This window comes from Colletes gigas, unplaced genomic scaffold (assembly GCF_013123115.1).
Source record: "Colletes gigas isolate AHSC1104 unplaced genomic scaffold, ASM1312311v1 Colletes_gigas_Sc00002, whole genome shotgun sequence".
Taxonomy (NCBI): Eukaryota; Metazoa; Arthropoda; class Insecta; order Hymenoptera; family Colletidae; genus Colletes; species Colletes gigas.
The window spans coordinates 12,058,217-12,079,747 of NW_025106631.1; the positions used below are offsets into that span (position 1 = coordinate 12,058,217).

The 21,531-nt window shown below is 38.0% G+C and overlaps 1 protein-coding gene across 1 annotated transcript in view; it reads left to right on the forward strand.

Moving 5' to 3' along the window:
* Window positions 1-21,531, forward strand: part of LOC122399687 (nuclear pore complex protein Nup88) — a 144,320-nt gene that overhangs the window by 118,687 nt on the left and 4,102 nt on the right. The window contains exons 3-11 of the mRNA XM_043400564.1: window positions 9,814-9,927; window positions 10,527-10,713; window positions 10,782-10,879; window positions 11,945-12,140; window positions 14,036-14,196; window positions 14,264-14,349; window positions 14,545-14,789; window positions 15,140-15,250; window positions 15,323-15,549. Of these exons, the coding sequence (XP_043256499.1) occupies window positions 9,814-9,927; window positions 10,527-10,713; window positions 10,782-10,879; window positions 11,945-12,140; window positions 14,036-14,196; window positions 14,264-14,349; window positions 14,545-14,789; window positions 15,140-15,250; window positions 15,323-15,549 (1,425 nt within the window). The remainder of the gene's footprint in view (window positions 1-9,813; window positions 9,928-10,526; window positions 10,714-10,781; window positions 10,880-11,944; window positions 12,141-14,035; window positions 14,197-14,263; window positions 14,350-14,544; window positions 14,790-15,139; window positions 15,251-15,322; window positions 15,550-21,531) is intronic.

Genomic DNA, 21,531 nt, shown 5'->3' on the forward strand with positions numbered 1-21,531 from the left:
TGATCCTCTCCCATGCTTTACGGTCGGCTTCAAATTTCTTTTTTCGTACTCGGTATTTTTTTCCCGCCATACTGTACATCGTCCATCTGACCCGAATATGTTAAATTTACTCTCATCAGTATATACAGGGTGTTTCCTTGACTTTTGCCCACCTTTTTTCGAGCACTTCTGTTAATCTGACAAAAAAATGTTTCCAACAGAAGTTTATCAATGTCTTATGTACTACAAGATAAAATATTGAATTTAAAAAAATTATTATTTTTTCAATAAGAAATCGAGGTCACCTTGATTTTTTTAAATAGCATTGCATATTTTTTACTTCATATTATTATAGCTTGTGTTAAGACGAATTCAACGACCTGCTATACCATGGCCTTCGGATGACCTTGAACTGAGAAAATTGACTCCAATCAGCAAAAACGATCAAAGATGAAAATTGCTTTATTTTAAGATACATCAATTGCCAAATTGATAAGTTTATTTCAAAAAATTATATCATTAAATAAACTCAACGAAAACAAGGGTACCAGGTCGGCTATGAGGATGAATCTTGAAAGTTTAGATAATCCAGTTCATAATAACTTAATTGTGACAACATTGTTACAACCTATGTTCAAACTGCAATCCATCTTCTACAGCACAGAACTCCGCTCTCTGTACTACACTTCTAGTTGTCACATCAATTAACACATTCCGATCTATGTTACTACATGACTGTACAATACGTTCTCGAAGATCTTGAATATTGTCAATTGGTTTTTCGTAAACAATGGACTGCAGATGTCCCCAGAGATAAAAATCTAAGGGGGATATATCTGGAGAACGCGGTGGCCAGCGAATTGGACCATGTGTTCCTATCCAACGATTTCCGAACTTAAAATCGAGATATTGACGAATTATGCGAGTATTGTGGGCAGGGCATCCATCTTGTTGTAAATACATGCTGTTGAGAGGAATATTATCTAATAAGCCTGGGAGTTTTTCTCGCAGGAAGTTAAGATATCGCTGCTCTGTTAAGCTTCCTTCGATGAAATAAGGTCCAATTAGATAGCCATGTAAAATTCCGCATCAGACATTGACACTAATTCGAACTTGAAAATTACGTTCTCGTATCCAGTGTGGATTTTCCACAGCCCAATGATGTTGATTATGACGATTAATACGTCGCTCGCCCCACATACACACATGCATACACTCTTTCTTACAATATTAAACTGCCAGCAAGTTAGTAAATGGTTGAAAATCTAATAACAGCCTTATGATGAAAGTAAACAGTAGATTATCGTAAAGCCGCAACGGAATTCTGTGGCATACAACATTTTGATTACGCATATCGTTTCTGCTGATTGAAGTGAATTTTTTCAGTTCAAGGTCATCCGAAGGTCATGGTATAGCAGGTCGTTGAATTCGTTTTAACACAAGCTATAATAATATGAAGTAAAAAATATTTGCTATTTAAAAAAATCAAGGTGACCTCGATTTCTTATTGAAAAAATAATAATTTTTTTAAATTCAATATTTTATCTTGTAGTACATAAGACATTGATAAACTTCTGTTGGAAACATTTTTTTGTCAGATTAACAGAAGTGCTCGAAAAAAGGTGGGCAAAAGTTAAGGAAACACCCTGTATAATACGGTTCCAGTGCTCCATAGGAACATTAACGTACTCTTTCGCGAATTGCAATCGTTTCTTTCTATTAATTTCATTTACGAAATATTTCTTACGAGCTACTCTGCCGTGATATCCTCTATCCCGTAAAAAATTACGCACTGTGCTACTGCATACATTAATGTCCAGATCATTTTTAAGTTCAACTGTGATTTTCACCGCACTTATCTTCGGATTTTGCTTTATTTTTCGAATTATCCATCGACTGGTATACTCATTTATTATTCGTTTACGTCCGTTTCTTGGATTATTTTTTACAGTTTTTCGATCGCCATATCTGTCAATGATTCCTTGAATCGTGGACCTCGGTCTATTTAAAACTTTAGAAACTTCACTCAGTGTTTTACACTTATTATGTAAATTTATAACAATTTTCCTTTCTTCTTCAGAGGTTTCCTTGCGTTTTCGTCCCATTTTACTGATAATTTCGTTGATAATGTTTGAATTCAGGATACTACCTATACCGACAGCGTCTCCAGACATACTGATGCTAAGTATGTTTACATATGATGGATTATCTTCTAATCGTTCTATGTGGAATGTTACGAATCAAAGACTGTACGAATACTTATTACGCGTATATTTTAGGTCAATTTCTGGAAATTTGTCAATATTTTCATGATAAATATAAATAAATAATTTGTTGTTAATGACATTTGTTCCAGAGATTTCTAAGAATATGTATGCATGTTTTTGTTAACATACTTTTGTAATAAACAAAGTTCTGCAAAGTTTTTGTTCAAATTGACTAGTGTACGAATACTTTTTACACTCAGTGTATTTGTAATTTTCTCGAATCCTCAGAATCGTTAGAGTCGGCGCTTTTTTTAGGCTTGAATCGAGAATTTACGATTCGAGTGTGACTGCTTGATCCAAAACGTGCTCAGTCTCATAAAGAGGATCAAGAACCAAGACACGCAGGACGAAGCTGCAAAGTAGCAACAAGGAACACTCCTGAAAACCGATGGCCGCGATGAAAGCGCGACGCAACCTCGAGAATTAACGGGCTTAGTTGCCGACGCAGGTGTCGTCGGGAAGGCGAACGCAAGCGAGAGTCGGATAAATTACGACAGGAGCGTCAGCCAGCCCAGCAGAACGTTACTCGTTATATTTTGCGTAACATCCCGATTTTATGGGCCACCCTCGCACCATCGGTCGCATCTTACTCACTTGTGGCCCATCCGTGAACAGTAACAGAGATACCAACTATCGTTCCCTAAGCTCTTGGACTCGCTTACCTAAATACGCAAAACATTCGATCGATTAAAATCACACCACTGTCGAAAGTGTGGCAATACAAACTGCCAAGAGTAAAACTATGACAGGAAACGACGAATACAGAATTAAAAAAAGGCCTGATCGAGAGAATGAAGGAAATGTATGGAGAAACCGGAAATGTAATCAATATAAAAAACCAATTGTTGGAACAGGACAACTGGAAATGTAAGGTAATTCAAGGGAAGGGAAATAAATTATTTTTGACAATAGACAAAAATACTTGAAATTCATTTCAAGCCATATTGCTATATATCACTTCTTTTCGCTTTAGTCAATCGTAAATGTCTCTTTGAACTATGTCATTATTAAAGAAAAACAATTTTTAATGAGCGGAATCACTAACAGTAGTGTTGTGTGTGTAACATTGCTGAGTTAGAACACGACGAAATACATATTTAGTGACAAAGTATAATACAACTACTGGGATACTCGTATTTCCGGTTTCGATAATATTTAGTATCTCTAATCTTTTGTACGAATTTGTCGTTTAAATACTTTTCAGCAGCTCGACCAATTCGTAAAGTTCCATTTTGTACCTAATTTGGGAATGTTGTACCCAAGAAGGTGGACAGTGAGTTCCAGATACAGCGGTAGAAACCTGACCTAACGATGAAGCCAGGTCCCGTGGTGGCCCGAGCGAAACCCTTTACGATGGGTTATATCGTTGTTTTGCTTAATCAAGGCATCCTAAAACAATTTTCGGTAATGTTTTGACACCCGCTATTTCGCGTCGCGACAAACAGTATAATCTACGTTTCATAGTCTAAACGCTATAGGTATAAAGAAGGTTTAACTATGGTCTATGGTCTAACAAGTTTTAAGAGGTGATACAACGTGTCAAAATAAAACGAAAATCAAGTATGACAGATGCCATTTAAAAGAGGCGATATATACACGATGAGGTAGGATGGGTGCTACAACCGGGCAGACAGTGATTCTACATATAAACATAGGTTTAAAAAAAAGAATAATATTTTTTCGTTCAAGACTTTGTTTCGAGATAACTTAATTACAAAATTTTACAGTTTCCTGTGACCAATAAGACAGTGTATATCAATTTTGCACATTTACATTATTTTTCGAGAAATGAAGATCTTCAATTTTTAAAATGTAATGCCATATATTTTTCTATGTCATTTGAATTAATACCCTTATTATACCAAGGTAATACCCATATAATACCCTTGGAGGTCATAGAAGATCGGGAATGAAATAATAATTTTTAATATTTTATAACATTGTATTTATGAATGTTTCTTCCTGATATAACTTGGCTCGTACAACGTGACTAAATATCTTGTTATTTTTTACAAAGTATTTACATCTGTTTTTATTCCTATTGATCAATTTCAGTTCCACGTCGAAACTATTCAGTGATCTATGTGGAATAATGTCTTGATATAAACACGATATTATGAAATGTTAAAAACCTTTCTTTCATTCCCGATCTTCTATGATCTCGATGGTCATCATACAGTGCACGAATGAACTTGTTTTGACAAGTACTTTAAAATGACAATAAAGTGTATGGCATTACATTTTAAAAGTTGAGGGACACCTTCATTTCTCGAAAAATAATGTACATGTGCAAAATTGATATACACTGTCCTATTGGTTATAAGAAACTGTAAAACTTTTTTCTCTTTTGTTTTTCTTACTTAAAATATTTTTCGATAAAATCGTTAACTAGTACCCCGTATATATAGGGTGTTCATCCACCCCTGGGGAAAATTTTAATGGGAGATTCCAGGGGCCAAAATAAGACGAAAATCAAGAATATCAATTTATTGATAAAGGCATCGTTAAAAAGTTATTAACGTTTAAAGTTACGCCTATAGAACGGCAATCTGCGATCAGCTGCGTACGTGTGATAGTGGTTCTCACTCAAAAAACTTAAGGCTATCGATGAGTCAGTAAGTAGAGTTTCTCATGCTGAGTGAGAACCACTATCACGCGCAGGCAGCTGTTCGCAGATTGCCGTTCTGCAGGCGGAACTTTAAACGTTAATAACTTTTTAACGAAACCTCCATCAACAAATTGGTATTCTTGGTTTTCGTCTCATTTTGGCCTCTAGAATCTCCCATTCAAATTTTTCCTAGAGGTGGCCAAACACCCTGTATATGCCAGTGTAAAATATAAAACAATTCCATTTTTTTGTTATGCTGCAATAAATAATAATAAATGATCATTTAATAAGAACTGTTTTATACAAAATCAATTTGCCGCACGCAACGCGTCTAATTTTCTGTCAAACTGAAGCACCCTTGATCCCTTATACTTCGTCTGTCATCGTGAACGTCGTGCACAGCCGGGTTAACGAATTATGTCTAATCTATGCATCCGCTTATCATAATGGTTCTCGTTATATCGTGAGCATAGCTTCCAAAGCTCGGAAAACCGCTTCCTCGACTACTGGTGTCGTGCCCTGACCATCCTCTTTCGCGTGCCATGCTGTCACGAGAACATAATAAAAATATTCGGAATAACTGAACGATATTACGTCGTTACGGAGTCAGTGGCTTCTTCCTAAACCTCTGCATTGATGTCGATTGAAAATTGTTGTAACGTAAACAGTCTGGTATATTATCGAATTATTAAGTCTCCATCGTGTATGTGATTTAGATAATAAAACAAAAAAACATTCTTATCGCTCTCAAGAAGTAAAATTTTTTAACCGTTTATGATCCAAAAATCCAAGATATAAATATTCGATAGGCCGAAAAGGGCGCGGTATATTATCCTAGGCATCACACCCCATTTAATTCGAGCAAGTCATACTTCTAATTACTTTTCAGCGGGAGTTTTATTATTCTTCTCAGCTGGCATTCCGATTTATTATATTTGTTCCCTTGTATTCTCAGCGACTATCTAGTTTTAATTATTTCGCTAAACTAAATTTTTTTTATTACTTATATGAATCATTTTACGTAATTTAAATATGTCATTGTAGATAGCTTTAATCGGACATTGGTAACTATGTTAAGAAAGTAATCGGGTAGTACAATCGTACACTGAACCGTCGAATCAACAATCGCCTAAAAATCTTAAATGAAATGTAATCAATGTTCTACCCAAGTTAGATATTCATCCAACTATGGACTCGGCTAACCGGAAGAGAAATCCGGGCACGCGGATGAGCATTAATGGCTTTATAATCTAATGAATTTTTAGGTTAAGCGGCGAAAAGACCAGCGGGAGATTCGGATAGGTTTTTCCCCAAAATTTATTGCCGAGAAGGAAAAGATGAAAGCGAGAGAGATGGTCGCTTATCTCTCGTTCGCCATTACATTCAAACCGATGTATCGCACCGGGGTAGATTCTAATTTTATTTCTCAAGAAAATTCTGATTTTGCATATCTCTCGCGAAAAGAAGTAGTTCAAGAGCTAACTAATATAAATGAAAAACAAAATTGTTCACGAAACTTTATTGTTGCGTCGTCGTGAGTTATATTTATTCAAGCGCGTTCTTACGTTCTCGCTGAGTACCATAGACTGCGTTTTCTTTTTATTTGTAAATTATTTGCTATTTTAGTTGAATTTAAGGTGTTTGTTAAAAATAACAGGGAAGAGAAGAGTATTCTTTTTTATCAGACAAATTTGAAGACAATATAATTCACTAACGTAGAAGAAAAGCAAAGAAGTAGGCAAACAACCTGGGTAAATTATCAGGGAACACTGGGGGTTAAGCGGGTTGGTGAAAAGCCGCGACGGAAGCGCAGGTAACTTAACCACAACGAAGGGAAATACGACGGAAAAGTTTCTAGAACAAAATGATACGACACCGCGTAAGATCCGCTTTGATGCCGGGTCCGTGCCATTCTTTGTAAAAATTGGAAGAAAAGCGCGGCGTAAAAAGCTCCGCTCTGCCCGGAGTTAATACGTTTACGTAGGAAAAATTATTTTTAATTTTTTCTAGACTGCTTCCGACGAGAGGTGTACAACCACGGCACGAGGGTGTGGCAGAATGCGCAGCACTACCGTGTAAGAATTTCTTAATTAGATTCAAGCAGCTGCCTGGCTCTCTTTCTTTTCTTCTACCAAGATATTTCACGTAGGTTCATGATGGCTCGCGACGTACCTGCGGACCTCTGCATGCCTCGAGTCAAAAAAGTTTGAGCATTATTAGACATTTTTTATTCCTTTGAAACTATAGAAACTGTCAGATTTATGATATTCAGACTGCAACGGAACTACATTGGAATAGGTACACGTTTATTGAGAAAGGGGTTGTACCCATCCGTCTACGAGATTACGATGGGACATCTTCCTTCCTCAGGCTTCGAGTAATTTCACTTGTACCTCTAAATCTCTAACACGACTGCGACACATCCATGGGACAACTTTGTCCGACGCATTTTATTTAGTTGCTCTTGAGATAGTGAATCCGAGAAAGAGAAAAACGAACAACTACGATAAGTTCGATATTCAGAAACGCGCAAACTGGTTACACCGGTGTTAGCGGGGAAACACGTGTGGTACGCTGGTGCGTGCAAGGATGACCATAAATTTTGATAATTCCGAAATTGTGACAGAACGAAGAAAAATCCCCACGAGACTGTGGTGCAAAGTGCGAATAAATCGTTGCGTGTGCCTTTGTCAACGAAGCATGAAAGGTTGGGCGTACAAAGGGAAAGACAGAAAGCCAGCCATCCAACCAGAGAGAGAGAACGATGAAAACGGAAGGGAAGGGGGTCAGACCGAGGCGCTGGGGTTGACCACGTCGTCTGGTTTTCAACCGACTCTCTCTACTGGTGCGTGCATGCGTACATTTTTATCAATTATTAAGAACTCTGGCGTGCTTTTGCAACGAGGCGCTGGTGATGGTGAAGTTACTTTCGTCCTTGTCGTTGGTATGCCTGGTGTAACCAGTCGTTGCTGGCGATACCCTATGCCCACCGACCTTTTTTGTTTCCTTTTCCACCCCCAGCCTCTCCTCTGCCCTCTCTCGTTCCCTATTTCCGTCAGGTCCTTTCTCTCGCTTTTTCTACGTGACTCTCTCTTTTTCTTCTGTCTCCCACACACCCCCTTCCCCCCTCCCCTCTTCTCCCCACCCCTTCCCTAACCTCCCTTTCTCCCTTGCCCAACGTGCCGCGGACATTAATAACGGCCACGGGCTAACCACCGTCAACCCCCTTTGCCAGCGTTACCGTGTCCAGCCACGGAAAGTGCGAGAGTAATAATAAAATATACGAAATGTAGGCGACCATCGTTGCCACGGCCCGACTCGTCCCGTGAAAAACAAACACTGCGACGCTTTGGTGTATTCCTTCGTTATGTGCGAGGGTATGACGATCGTGAAAGATTACGGTAATTTGCGTTAAATAACAACACGTCACGGGCCGTAAGTAGCGAAACGAGAGACGCGAATGCTGCTTTCGACACTTACACATGACTGTTGAAATAACAGTGATTACTAATGATTTTCTTTTAAGAATTCTCTTATACGTCGATGCACGCTAGCAGAATTCTCGAAACGTTTGTCCTCGATTATATGCGCTTCTTCCAGGACCAATCATATACAGGTTTCGTAAAGTCGGGCATAATTTAATTAATAAATTATGAGAAGTTCGTAAATTCTCGACGAATCCAATTACACGAGTTATCATTGTTGGCTACTTTACAGATTTACTTAAAGTTTTGCGTGTTTTAATATTAGATATATTCTATAACATTTCGTTCTAGTAAGTTTACAAATATTACGTCACTATATAAGATGTTCCGCTGTCGATGATCGACACGATCGAAAAACGATGACCCAGTAATATTACAATGTAATAAGATGTGATTCTATGTGTAAAAGTAAATAAAAAATGAAGAATAACATTCATATGAACCTTCGTTTTCGAAATAATTGAATTTGAAAATTTGTCAGCTACGCGTACGATTGAATACAACTTGGCTAGCGCGTCTAACCATTACTCGCTGTTTCTATTTGCTCCAAACGAAGCATTATACGAATCAATGATTTCTTTTTTGTATTCAGGGTGTTCGGCCACACCTGGCAAAAATTTTAATGGGAGATTCTAGAGGCAAAAATAAGACGAAAATCAAGAATATCAATTTCTTGGCTAAAACTTCGTTAAAAAGTTATTAAAAAATTAAATTAAAAAATTTCAAATCATTCTGAAAAAATTATTTTTGGTTGCGCAGGTCAATTACAATCATTTTTGGTCAATACGCATACCCCCGAATTCCTACCCAGTTTCGAGAAAAAAATTCGTTACCGAAAATATAATGTCTGATCATAGGTGAATGATTCCCCTGAAATTTCACGTGTTTCAAATCGTTCTGGAAAAATTATTTTTGGTTGCGGAGGTCAATTACAATCATTTTTGGTCAATACGGATACCCCCAAAATCCTACCCAGTTTCGAGAAAAAAATTCGTTACCGAAAATATAATGTCTGATCATAGGTGAATGATTCCCCTGAAATTTCACGTGTTTCAAATCGTTCTGGAAAAATTATTTTTGGTTGCGGAGGTCAATTGCAATCATTTTTGGTCAATAGACATACCCCTGAAATTCTACCTACTTTCGAGAAAAAAATTCAGTACGGGCGGGACTTTAAACGTTAATAACTTTTTGACGAAGCCTCCATCAATAAATTCGTATTCTTAATTTTCGTTCTATTTTGGCCTCTAGAATCTCCCATTAAAATTTTTCCCAGGGGTGGCGTAACATCCTGTATATTTACACTTATTTACAGTTATACAAAAAAATATGAAACAAATAAAAATATTTATTCTTGTCAAATATACATATATTCTCAAGGAATATACGATACACGAAACAAATATTAATACAAACGTTATAATTGCTGTTATATTAATCGTCTTATGGATTTATTCGTATCTTCTAATTTCAGGGTTAACAAATTCGATCATTTTAACGCAACGGTAGAGATACGGAAGGCAAGATGGCATCCTGGTTCTACGAATGACTCCCACTTACTGGTTCTGACATCCGAAAATACGTTTCGGTAACGTATACCTGTAGACATAATTCTATATTACAATTTCGTTGTTTTCTAGTCGCATGGCTTTGTCCGTACCGCGCGACACTTACGAACGATTCACTGTATTCATTATTCCTAAAAATTTTTTTTAATTTCAAATAGACCCCCCAAAAAATTAAATTATAGAGAAAAAAAAAAAGTTAAATGACAACGTAATATTTTTTCCGTGTATTTTCAGCAATTAGAAACTTATACACGAAGATTCTTGCCCCCTAAAAAATTGTTTAGCTATAAATAGGTAAACACCCTCCTTTGTGGGGATACATACATAACCTATAACGACTGTCCCCGTTGAACTCATACATGTACCCGTAACTCCCAAACGGCTAACAGAAGCGAAAAAACTCTGAATATTATAGAATGAATTACCGAAGAACAGCCGAATAATTAAAGAGTGAAAACTTTGGCCTCGTGAAGCGATAACATAACTTGAACCATTTTCTTAATTGCTTACTGTAAACGGGGCTTGTAAATTAAAAGTTTGAAGAGCTTACGCGAAGAGGTTCAAGTATCTCTACAAGTATCGCGAAACTGACCCTAAACTGCGTTTTACTTTCTCCCAGTTTATACGAGTGCGAACTCGGTAGCACGCCAAGGCTCATAAAATGTTGGAAGGTCGGTCGTATGCCATTGGGCTCACCATCAAAACTACCGGACTTTGCCTCCCTCGGCGACACCGCGGTGGACTTTGACTTTGCTACACCTACTCTTCGTAAACCGGAAATGTTTGCCGGCAAAGACATTAACAAGGTATGGAAGAAAAGTATAAAACGATCGTGGCACTGGAACCACGAAATTTCAGTCAGAATTATTTTCAGAACAATGCGGTTGATTGGAATCAGATCGAATGGCCCATTCTAGTTCTCCGTGGCAACGGAGAGGTGCTCATTGTTCGTGGCAATGTTTTGCTCGATGAGTATGTAATTTCTAAATAAATTTTATAGCATTAAGTAGCATTGCATAAAATTGTCGATATTAGATTGGATTAACCACGATTATGATAATAAAATAATCTTTTATATCAGGAGTCGGCAAACTGCGCCCCACCGACAGTTTTTTTATAGCCCGTGATTGTATTTAAAAATACACTGGCGTTGTCCTGATGGAACACAACACCTCTTCTGTTGGCCAATTCTGGCCGCTTCAGGTCGATCGCTAGCTTCAAAACGGTCCAATTGTTGACAGTAGAGGTCCGAATTTAGTGTTTGCCCATATGGAAACAGCTGTTGGATGATCAACACGACCATAGAAACACCACCAGTCGTATCACAAACATTACTCATCCAAACATCCTAGTCACGATTTCTAATCCTTACTCATTCTAAACCTCGCATCCTTCCTGAGTCACACTGTCCCTTGACCATCGTCCCTACCTCTACCTATTTCCAGCAGTAGTATACATATATCCTACCGACTTCCCACCAAAATTTCAAACATCAAGAGAAAAAAGTGATCGGTTTGACGTATAATGATCTTATAGTATTTGGCTCATCAGAAACAGTTTGCCGACACCTGTTCTATATAAGTAAAATTATAATTTTACCTGTCGTTGTAAAATGTTTAGACGATTTCGGCATAGACTATTTAAATCAAATTACAATATATTAAACTATCACTATACTGTTCCATATCCATATAACAGATAACAAGGTAGATTAATTATTATCGTTTATACTAAATTAACAGCAGCTACTTAACAAAGTCGGTAAAAGCATTGTCATTTAAAATAACATACCATTCGGCTTTTGGGTTAAATTTTTTTCAGTATACAAAATTATAATATAAAAAAGTGTTGACTCGAGCACACAAGAATACAGTCAAGATTATACAAAATTGAATTTTTCGCTAAACCTTGAAAAACTCTAATACATTACACAACGTGCATGTTATAAACTCTCAAGCAAATCCGAAATTATATTGTACTCTTCTTGTTCCGATTATAATCATTTGTTATTTTTCATATATCATTAATCTTGTCAAGTCATGAAAGCCCAGTGGTATCAGGATCACTCTCTATGTATCCTCCAGCCGACGACAATTATGGGATAGACTCGTGTTCCATAATGTGCATACAAACTACACCGCCGATAGTGGTTATCGCTACGTGTAGTGGAAAGATTTATCACGTGATATTGTTGAAAGAAGAATCAGACGATGACAACGATGACGACAGAAGGGTGAGTGTTCCACGAATTAAATTTCCAAAGCCAACTGCTAAACCTAATACTTTGAAACTATTTGTAAACATTAAAAACTAATGATTTACAAGCTTTAAATATATCTAAAAAAGTATATTTGTCACAGCAATATAGAAACGGGGATTTGATTTATTCGTTCGACGTATCAACCTATCGTAAAGAAATTCTTCAGGAACTTTTTCAAATTATATCACGAAAATATATCCATAAAAATTTAACGAGATAATAATATTAACTGGATTTAAAATTGGCCACCAAATTTCTTCAGAAATAGCTGTAATTAATGTAAAAGTTTCACAAACAATTTTTGCGAAGAATGTATCGTAATTCTAAGATCGAGTGATTTGTAAGATCACTCCGTGAGTTCCGCGACGATGTAATAAGATGATGACTATATCAAAATACTCTTAATACAATCTAATTCGATTTATTCAAAAATAAATTAAATTGTGGCGCTGCTGGCTAAGGTTAGAAACTCGGGAGATTCGTAGGAGGCTGAAAAAGAAAGGAAGGGGCTCGTTTCGTCTGTGCCTGCTAGTGGACTCTCATCAGTAAGGCTTCCTAGCAGGTCCTGCCTTAGACGACTGGTATATTGGGAAGTCGTTCGAGGAATGTACATTAGCAACCGAGGAGTCGTTCGAGCGCTTGTGAGAGCGCGACCCCTCTGGTGGCGAGCATGGGAGACGACACCACAAAATATAAATATACAGGGTGTTCGGCCAACCTTGGGAAAAATTTTAATAGGAGATTCTAGAGGCAAAAATAAGATAAAAATCAAGAATATCAATTTCATGACTGAGGCTTCGTTAAAAAGTTATTAAAAAATTAAATTAAAAAATTTCAAATTATTCTAAAAAAAATTATTTTTGATTGCGGAGATCAATTACAATGATTTTTGGTGAATACACATACCCCCGAAATCCTACCCACTTTCGAGAAAAAAATTAGGGTAGATGGATAAATTTTTCGCCGAAAAAAAAATTTCAAATCGTTTTGGAAAAATTATTTTCGGTTGCGGGGGTTAATTACAATCATTTTTTGTCTATAGACATACCCCCGAAATCCTACGCATATTCGAGAAAAATATTCAGTACGGACGGAACTTTAAACATTAATAACTTCTTAACAAAGCCTCCATCAACAAATTGGTATTCTTGATTTTCGTCTTATTTTGACCTGTAGAATCTTCCATTAAAATTTTTCCCAGAGGTGGCCAAACATCCTGTATACAAGTGGATCTCAAACGCTAGTTATACTTATAAGAATTGATTATTCTAAAAATTGATGTGGATGGATTGAACGTGTTAGTTTCGAAGTTGATTTTTAACTGTCGTTTTGAAGTTTGTATCGGTTATTTAAATGCTGCTGATTTTTTGGAAGAGGCACCAAAACTGGGGTTGTAACTATGTCTACCGGAAGATCCGCCTTTATACTGACAAGAAATATATGGGAAATTGTTACCAGGGTTGACCCTGGGCCGTCGTCGGTACGATCGGAGCTTGCGGTCTAACCCAGGTGGTGAGCACCGATAGAGACATACGCAATAAAGTCGTAGGTTCGTTAGATCTGCAAGGCATATTTGCAATGACGAACGAGTCGTAAAAGAGAAAGATTTCTGTAACTTCTTGAAAATAATTTTGATGGATGACTGCTGCTACATCGAATGGCGTATGAGTTTATTGCTGGTACGTGCTTCTAAAAAGGTTTGATGTTTTTGTACGTTTTAAAGATTTAGTGAAGAATAAAAAATGTTTTCGAATACGTGGGGGTTCGGAACTGAACAGAATGCCCTTACCTTCGTGGGCTGAAACGTCGAATAAATAAATCCTCGTTTCTGTATTGCACTCACGATCAATTTTCTTTGAAACTTTTAGACGTGGTCACAATACAGTTCCACCTATAGTCTTCGCATACCAGACGATGCCCTTTATGTCTACGAATGTGTTGAGATCGAACTGGGACTCTTTTTCGCGGACAACGATGAAAAATACAATTGCCCGATACACCTCCGTTGCGACAAGGGTAACAAGTCCAGGCAAGTTTTTGCAATCGATGCGAAGTAAAATACATAATGATTGATCATGATTCGTTATGCTTGTTAGGTACTTTTGTTCTCACAATGCCGGAATCCATATGGTCAGTTTACCAATGGTTTCTCAATTGGAGGAATTCATTAACACTTCGGAAGGTAAGGAGATTGAACATTTATTTAAATAACGATATAACTGTACGCCGTTGAATTATCAAACATTTCGTATGTTCACATTTTAATTTGAACAAATATCGAAAACATAGATAGATATGATAAATTGACGTGACAGTGAGTGTATTAGATTTGATCTGTTCAAGCTAGGACACTTCTTTTAATAGTAAATTTTTCCAGACAATGACGATGACCGTCTACCGTCGCTGTCGAATCAATCCAGTTCGCAGTACTTGATTTGTAGAAGAACTAAGCACACAGGAGTAAACGAAGCTACGTCGATTCTTGGCTTTGGACTTCTTCAAGAACCTTGTGTCTTGGTGGCTTTGTTGCACACCGGTGACATTGTTGCGCGTTCTGTCATCGATCTCCATTACTTTCCGCAGATCGAACCACCGGAGCCCATAATTAATACAGAAAAAAAAGTAAGCAGCATTCTTGACATCTATTGATTCACTTTTACTATTTTAATTAAACAGATAGAACGCCAATTAACTTGGTAAGCAGAAAGACAACTCATTTCGGTAAATCCGTAATAGCACAATGTTCTCTGAGAACTTATGAATGAAATTTTATCATAAATGTCTATGGACCAAATAAAATACAGTTTACATGGGTGGATAATTACGCGACAACTCTGGGAATACCATACATACATAATTACATACTCAGATAGTAACTCCATCAGATAGTAAACTCCATATAATTTAAATCCGAATAATTAACATTCTAGTGTATCGCATGCAATATTTCAATTATACGATGTATATTTAAGGTGAACAAAGAAGATTTCGATGTCTATATAAAAAAATCGTTGAAACGCGAGACTTCTCAGCCGATTATAAAAATTGGATCGAAGTCAATGTCACCGCGAGAATGTTTGAAGGTATTCAATTAATCGAATAGATTAAGAGCGATCCGTTTGAATGGACATTGATAAAAGTTTTTTTGCAATTAGCTTTTGTATCACGCGACTGACATCTTTCGCACAGAACACTTTGTCAGACACGACAATGTGAGAAAGGACATCAGTAATAAGGTGCTTGCGTTGAAAGTTATGAAATCTCATCTGCTGAAAGAATTGGGCATTTTAATGGAGGCGAAAAAAGAATTGCAGCAGACTGCCGAACGCTTGGCTGAACGTTACGAAGATATTAAAGACGAACAGGAAAAATTAGCACAAAGGTAAGAAGAATCACAATATACAAGGTGTTCGGTCACCTCTCGAAACAAATTTAATGGGAGATTCTAGAGGCCAAAATAAGACGAAAATGGAGAATACTAATTTGTTAATTGAGGCTTTGTTAAGAAGTTATTACTGTTTAAAGTTCCGCCTTGTAGAACGGCAATCTGCGAACAGCTGTGTTCGCGCGATAGTGGTTCTCACTCAGCATGAAAAACTACTTACTGACGTACTGATAGCCTTAAAGTTTTGTAAGTGAGAACCACTAGGACCGACCTGCATGAACCTATCGCGCGTACGCAGCTGTTCGTGAATTGCGGTTCTACAGACAGAACTTTAAACGTTAATAGCTTTTTACGAAGCCTCAATTAACAAATTGGTATTCTTGATTTTCGTCTTATTTTGGCATCAGAATCTACCATTAAATTTTTTCCGAGAGGTAGCCGAACACCCTGTATACAATTCAAACGTATTACTATTTAAGATATTTTAGTTCTATTCGGAAAATTGTTAAAAGTGAATCGTATTATTGCTCCGATTCGTCAACTATTGTATTACGAGTGTTTAATCCGTGATTGAGGCATGCTTGTTCGGATATTGTAATATTACACGAAGTATGCCGACTAAGGCGAACTCGAAGGACCACCCCTTTTCAGGAGACTAAACGAAACGAATTATTTCAAAACTTAATAGAAATGTACAATGTCCGTGCCCGAGTCTATAACGATCTAAGTTGCAACGAATCTCTATGTGACTAATGCGAATTTAAAAACGGTCTGTTTGGTGATGCTAACGAATCTGTCTATTTCTAAGACGGATCTATCTAGTGAGCGATGATAACGAATCTGTTTATGTCTAAAACGAATCTGATCGGCGTTTCCGCCGTTTGCCATAACGTTGACTTTGTGCACTCCCTTCCACCAAGGGTTTTCGTAGCGGGAGTGCAGCAATGCCAACGTAGCTTGGCGTCCAAGGTGGAGGGTGCCATATTTGACACCTCCGGGACTTTCAACTGTATGCATTGGTTTCTGGGCCCGCATGCAAAACATCGATAAAACAAGGGAGACCCAGGTACACTACCGTCCATGAGTATTTGGATTCTTCACGAATGCCGGCTAAAGAGTCGATATCTTTGTTTCAATTGATGTATTTCTAATTGGATTAACATGAATTTATGTTGTTGATGTACAAGGTGTGTAAATTAAGTAATGAGACTGATTTTAAAAAATTTTTTTATTCGAATAGAATTACAATTCAATATTGTCTCCCTAAAAATAACTTCCTTGGGAAGCCACACGGCGCTGGAGACGATTCTTCTAATCCTCATAGCAATGCTGAAACTTGGATACTGTTATAGCCTTCAGCTGGTCGGTTACAGCCACTTCAATGTTTTCGAGCGCCCCAAAATAACGTCCCTTGAGGTGATTTTTCAATCTCGAGAAGAAGAAAAAATCACAAGGATTCAAGTCAGGCGAATAAGGAAACTGAGGAGCCACAGGAATGTTTTTACTGGCCAAAAACTTACAGAAATTGCTGTATGACAAGGCGCATTGTCACACTCATGACCCTTTTTCGAAGTTTTTCTAGAACCTTTCGGTAAAAATGTTGATTGATCGTTTGGTCTTGAGGCACAAACTGTTTGTGGACGATTTACTGGCTATCGAAAAAGCAAATCAGCATGACTTTTGACTTATTGTTAGAACGCACTAGAAAGAAATGTTTTACGAAAACAATTGCTACGGACAACCAAATGACTCTAGCGGGTACAAACTTGTGTCAAAAGCGTATCACACGTTCACCTACCGTCTCCCCAAGTCCCGCGTCCTAAATGTTGACAATCAAACGCTACGTTGCCAGTCTCATTACTTAATTTACACAACTCGTATAAGTAATACTAAGGTGAATTGTATGCAAAATTCTTACCGACAAATGGACGAAAATTGTTAAATATTGCCTTCATCTATATATCCACCTCGTTCGGCGATAACCGCATTGACTATTCGTAGTAGTTTCGAAGTTAATTTTTTTAGAATTTCTTCTTGAACCTCTCTTCAAGCTTCTTGCAAATAATCCCACAACTGCTTCTGTGACTTTGCATCCCTTTTTACAACTTTGCGGTACATTTCAACCCACAATTTCTTGATGGGATTCAAGTCGGGTGATTGTGGCGGCCATTGTATAATTTGCATTTCATTATTGTCTTCTAGGCTTTTTAAATAATTGGAACATATTTTCGCCGTACGTTTCGGGTCGTTATCTTGCATAAAGATAAAGTTTTCACCGATAAGATCCTTTCCTGGTGGTACCGCATGCTCGCTTTTTCAAATACTGTTTTTTCGGAGAATTCCATCAACTTTCACTAAACTTCCCACCTTGTTTGCACCAAAACACCCCCGAATCATAACAGAATCACCTCCATGCTTTACTGTGAACGATGCTCTCTTCCGAAAACTTCAAATTTTGACTTATTGGTCCAGAGCACCTTTTCCCAATCTGATGTTGTCCAATTTGCATATTGTTTTGCCCTGTTACGAGCCACGGCCGTGCAGCGCGCGTAGCCTGCGAGTGCGAGAAAGAGTATTGTTTCGACCACGAACTAATATTCGTAGTTTACACAAATCTTGCTCGTGGTCGTTGCGTATTGCACAGCCAATCTGTGCCCTTAACCTTTGCCTTAACCCTCAGAAGCTGTCGCTTCTGATACGCAGCACTGAAGTCTGCGGAGACTGATTATTGAGGTGGTTTCTCTGTTGACGTTAATCGATCAATCTGCCTTCCCATTCCGACTTTTCCCATAAGGAAACCTCGGTTTCCCCTGCCAAGGTGACAACGACGAACATTGTCTACCGGAGAGAGGATTGGTCAAGCCAATCCTCATCATCGTCACGTTGGCAGGGCGGTTCCTAACAATTTGCAACATTCCCGCCCACCCTGCCGTCCAGTGTCCAGGTAGACCATGCAGGAGTGAGCGAGAACGCTGCATTATTATTAACATTGGGAAATGCCCAATGACCGCGAGACCCCGGTGGTCCGCAGCTGTGTGCCAACGCGGGTTTACGATACGTCAATCGCTATTGAGGCAAGGAAGAGCTCCAAGGATTCCAAGTCCCGTGTGGAGTTTGGAGGTTCCTTAATGGCCGTATCCTAATTTATAAAGTAAGAATGTCTTGAAGGCCTAATCCTCAAAAATAGCGGAGAAATCACGTCCATATCATAAACCCGCTCGCTGTACCGAGCCTGAACAAGTATGGAATATGGTATCAATTTGTTAGTTAGGTGCACGGACGAACCCGATGCGAGATCGGGGAGCCGCTACGATAGTTGATAACGAGGACGAACCTGATGCGTAATCAGGGAACCTCTAGAATGGAGTCACTAACGGACGAACCTGGTGCGAAACCAGGGAGCCGTAAGAGGGTGAAACGTCGTGAACGAACCCGATGCGAAATCGGGGAGTCACTAGGATTGTTGATAACGACGCAGACGAACCCAATGCGAAATCGGGGAGCTGCTAGGAGGTTGGAGCAAACGCAGACGAACTCGATGCGTAATCGAGGAGCTGTTGGGAGGTTGGAGAAATTGGACGAACCTGATGCGAAATCAGGGAGCTGTAGGATGCGGACGAACCCGATGCGTAATCAGGGAGCCGCTAGGATGATATTAGATTGCGTGAACGAGCTCGATGCGTAATCGAGGAGCCACTGGGTTGTAAGAATTTGTATTTGGATTCAGGATATGTTAATTGACCTCGTAACTTTCAATTATTAAATATAATATAACCCGAGCGGTAAAGTTATATTATTGTGGGAACGTTTAACTAATAATAATCGCTTTATATAATGATGGGTTAAAGAAGCTAGGTAACTCTGATTTAATAATAAAACTAGATATATTCTTAAACCAACAAGTAAAATACAAGTGTTTTGTGTATGTTATGTCGCGTTCAAAGAATGATTATATTTATCTAGAATGATCTTGCGCGGTGTTGACGCACTGGCGATGCGGGGGTAAGTCGGTCGTAAAGTCTTAAAAATAAAGGCCGTAATAGAATTTATACCAGTTCACGGATTCTATATGGTTTAAAATTGATACGAAAGGGTATTGTACCCCGATCTCACGAGATACAACTGACTATCAAAACCGTGGTCGGCGTAACGAGATGTGATGTTAACTCTAAACGTAACTGTACGATTCTGATCCCCCGAGTAAGGAAACGAAGGGGTTTATATACCCAAAAATCTGTGGAGGAGGATTCAGATGCACGTTAGACATTACCATATTTGGTAATCTCCGAACTTCGTTAGTCACCGAGCAGCTGCATCTCGTGGGAACTGACTCTACATTCCAAAGGGTAGATAAGTAGCAGAGCGTTTTCCTAATGCACACAAGTGGTACGGAAAAATTGGGGAACGAAACGTTCGACATATGTAACAGCCCATTGGAGCCTTTTCAATTTATTTTGAGGCCTTAAAAGTGGTTTTTTAATTGCCATACATCCTCGTAATCCACTTTTTAGTAAACGTCTTTTCGCCGTTGTCACCCCAATAGGATTGTCTCTTCCTCTATTCACTTCTACTGTAATTTCTGGTGCTGTCATACACCTGTTGCGTTTGCTGAGGGTCTCAATATACCGGTCTTCAGCTACAAGTGTCGCAATTTATGAAATTAGCAACCGTGCACTGCACTACGGAACGCGCAACAGCGACTTTGGCTGCTATAAGGGTGGTCCACGCAATTGTTTCAAGTCATAACTCCGTTATTATTGCATTTACGAAAAAATGCCAAAGGAAAAAGATAAATGGTTCGAAGAGCACTACACCTGTAGGCCTTTTAATTTTTGTTAGAAGCAGCAGTGCATGTGCAATTAACAATTGCATCATTTCTTTAAATAGAAATGCATATTTTTCTTTACACAGATCGATTCTTCTGTTCATTCCACGTAACAAATGATTAAGGTACCATGGCAAAAAAATTATTAGATCTCGAGATATTTTCAAAAAATGTCTTTATTGAAGAAGATGCTCAAACGCTTCTCCATTACATTCTAAACATTTCTGATAACGTTTTTTTATTGTTTGCATAACTGCGTTTAAATTATCTACAGTTATTGCTGCACATTACAGTATGATTCTTTCTCTCAGATTCTCTACAGAATCTATGGGATTTGGATAAATTTTATCTTTCAAATAACCCCACAGAAAAAAGTCAAGGGGACTTAAATCAGGTGAACGGGCTGGCCAACGTATCGATGTATTTGTTGCGATAACGTTATTGCAAAACTTATTTTTTCGAAACCGCATTTTTTCAAATTCTTAGTTTTCGTACTCGAGTTATGATACATGAATTGCTACTGAATGATGAAATGCTTACTCGTACAAATCAGTTTCTGTTATGATAACAATCTCGAAAGGGTGTTTACCTTTACAACATAGTCACGAAGTGTTTGAGTATCTTCTTCGATAAAGACATTTTTTGAAAATATCTCGAGATCTAATAATTTTTTTGCCATGGTGCCCTAATCATTTTATACGTAGAATGAACAGAAGAATCGATCTGTGTGAAAAAAAAATATACATTTCTATTTAAAGAAATGATGCAATTGTTAATTGCACATGCACTGCTGCTTCTAACAAAAATTAAAAGGCCTACAGATGTAGTGCTCTTCGAACCATTTATCTTTTTCCTTTGGCATTTTTTCGTAAATCCAATAATAACGGAGTTATGACTTGAAACAATTGCGTGGACCACCCTGTATATAAAAGCAATGCTAAACTGAAACTGAGGCGAAGTAAACGCATCCATCGCTTTGGCTTTGTCTTTATCTCTAACAAATGAATAGAAGTTTACACAATGTATACAAATAGTTAAAACATGACCCAGAATAGATGATTCAATTACCCTAAAATGCCAAACATAAACAGATGCGACTCCAAGTCACTTGAAGCCTCCATATTCAAGTGCCTTCACGAGACCAATTTTCGTCC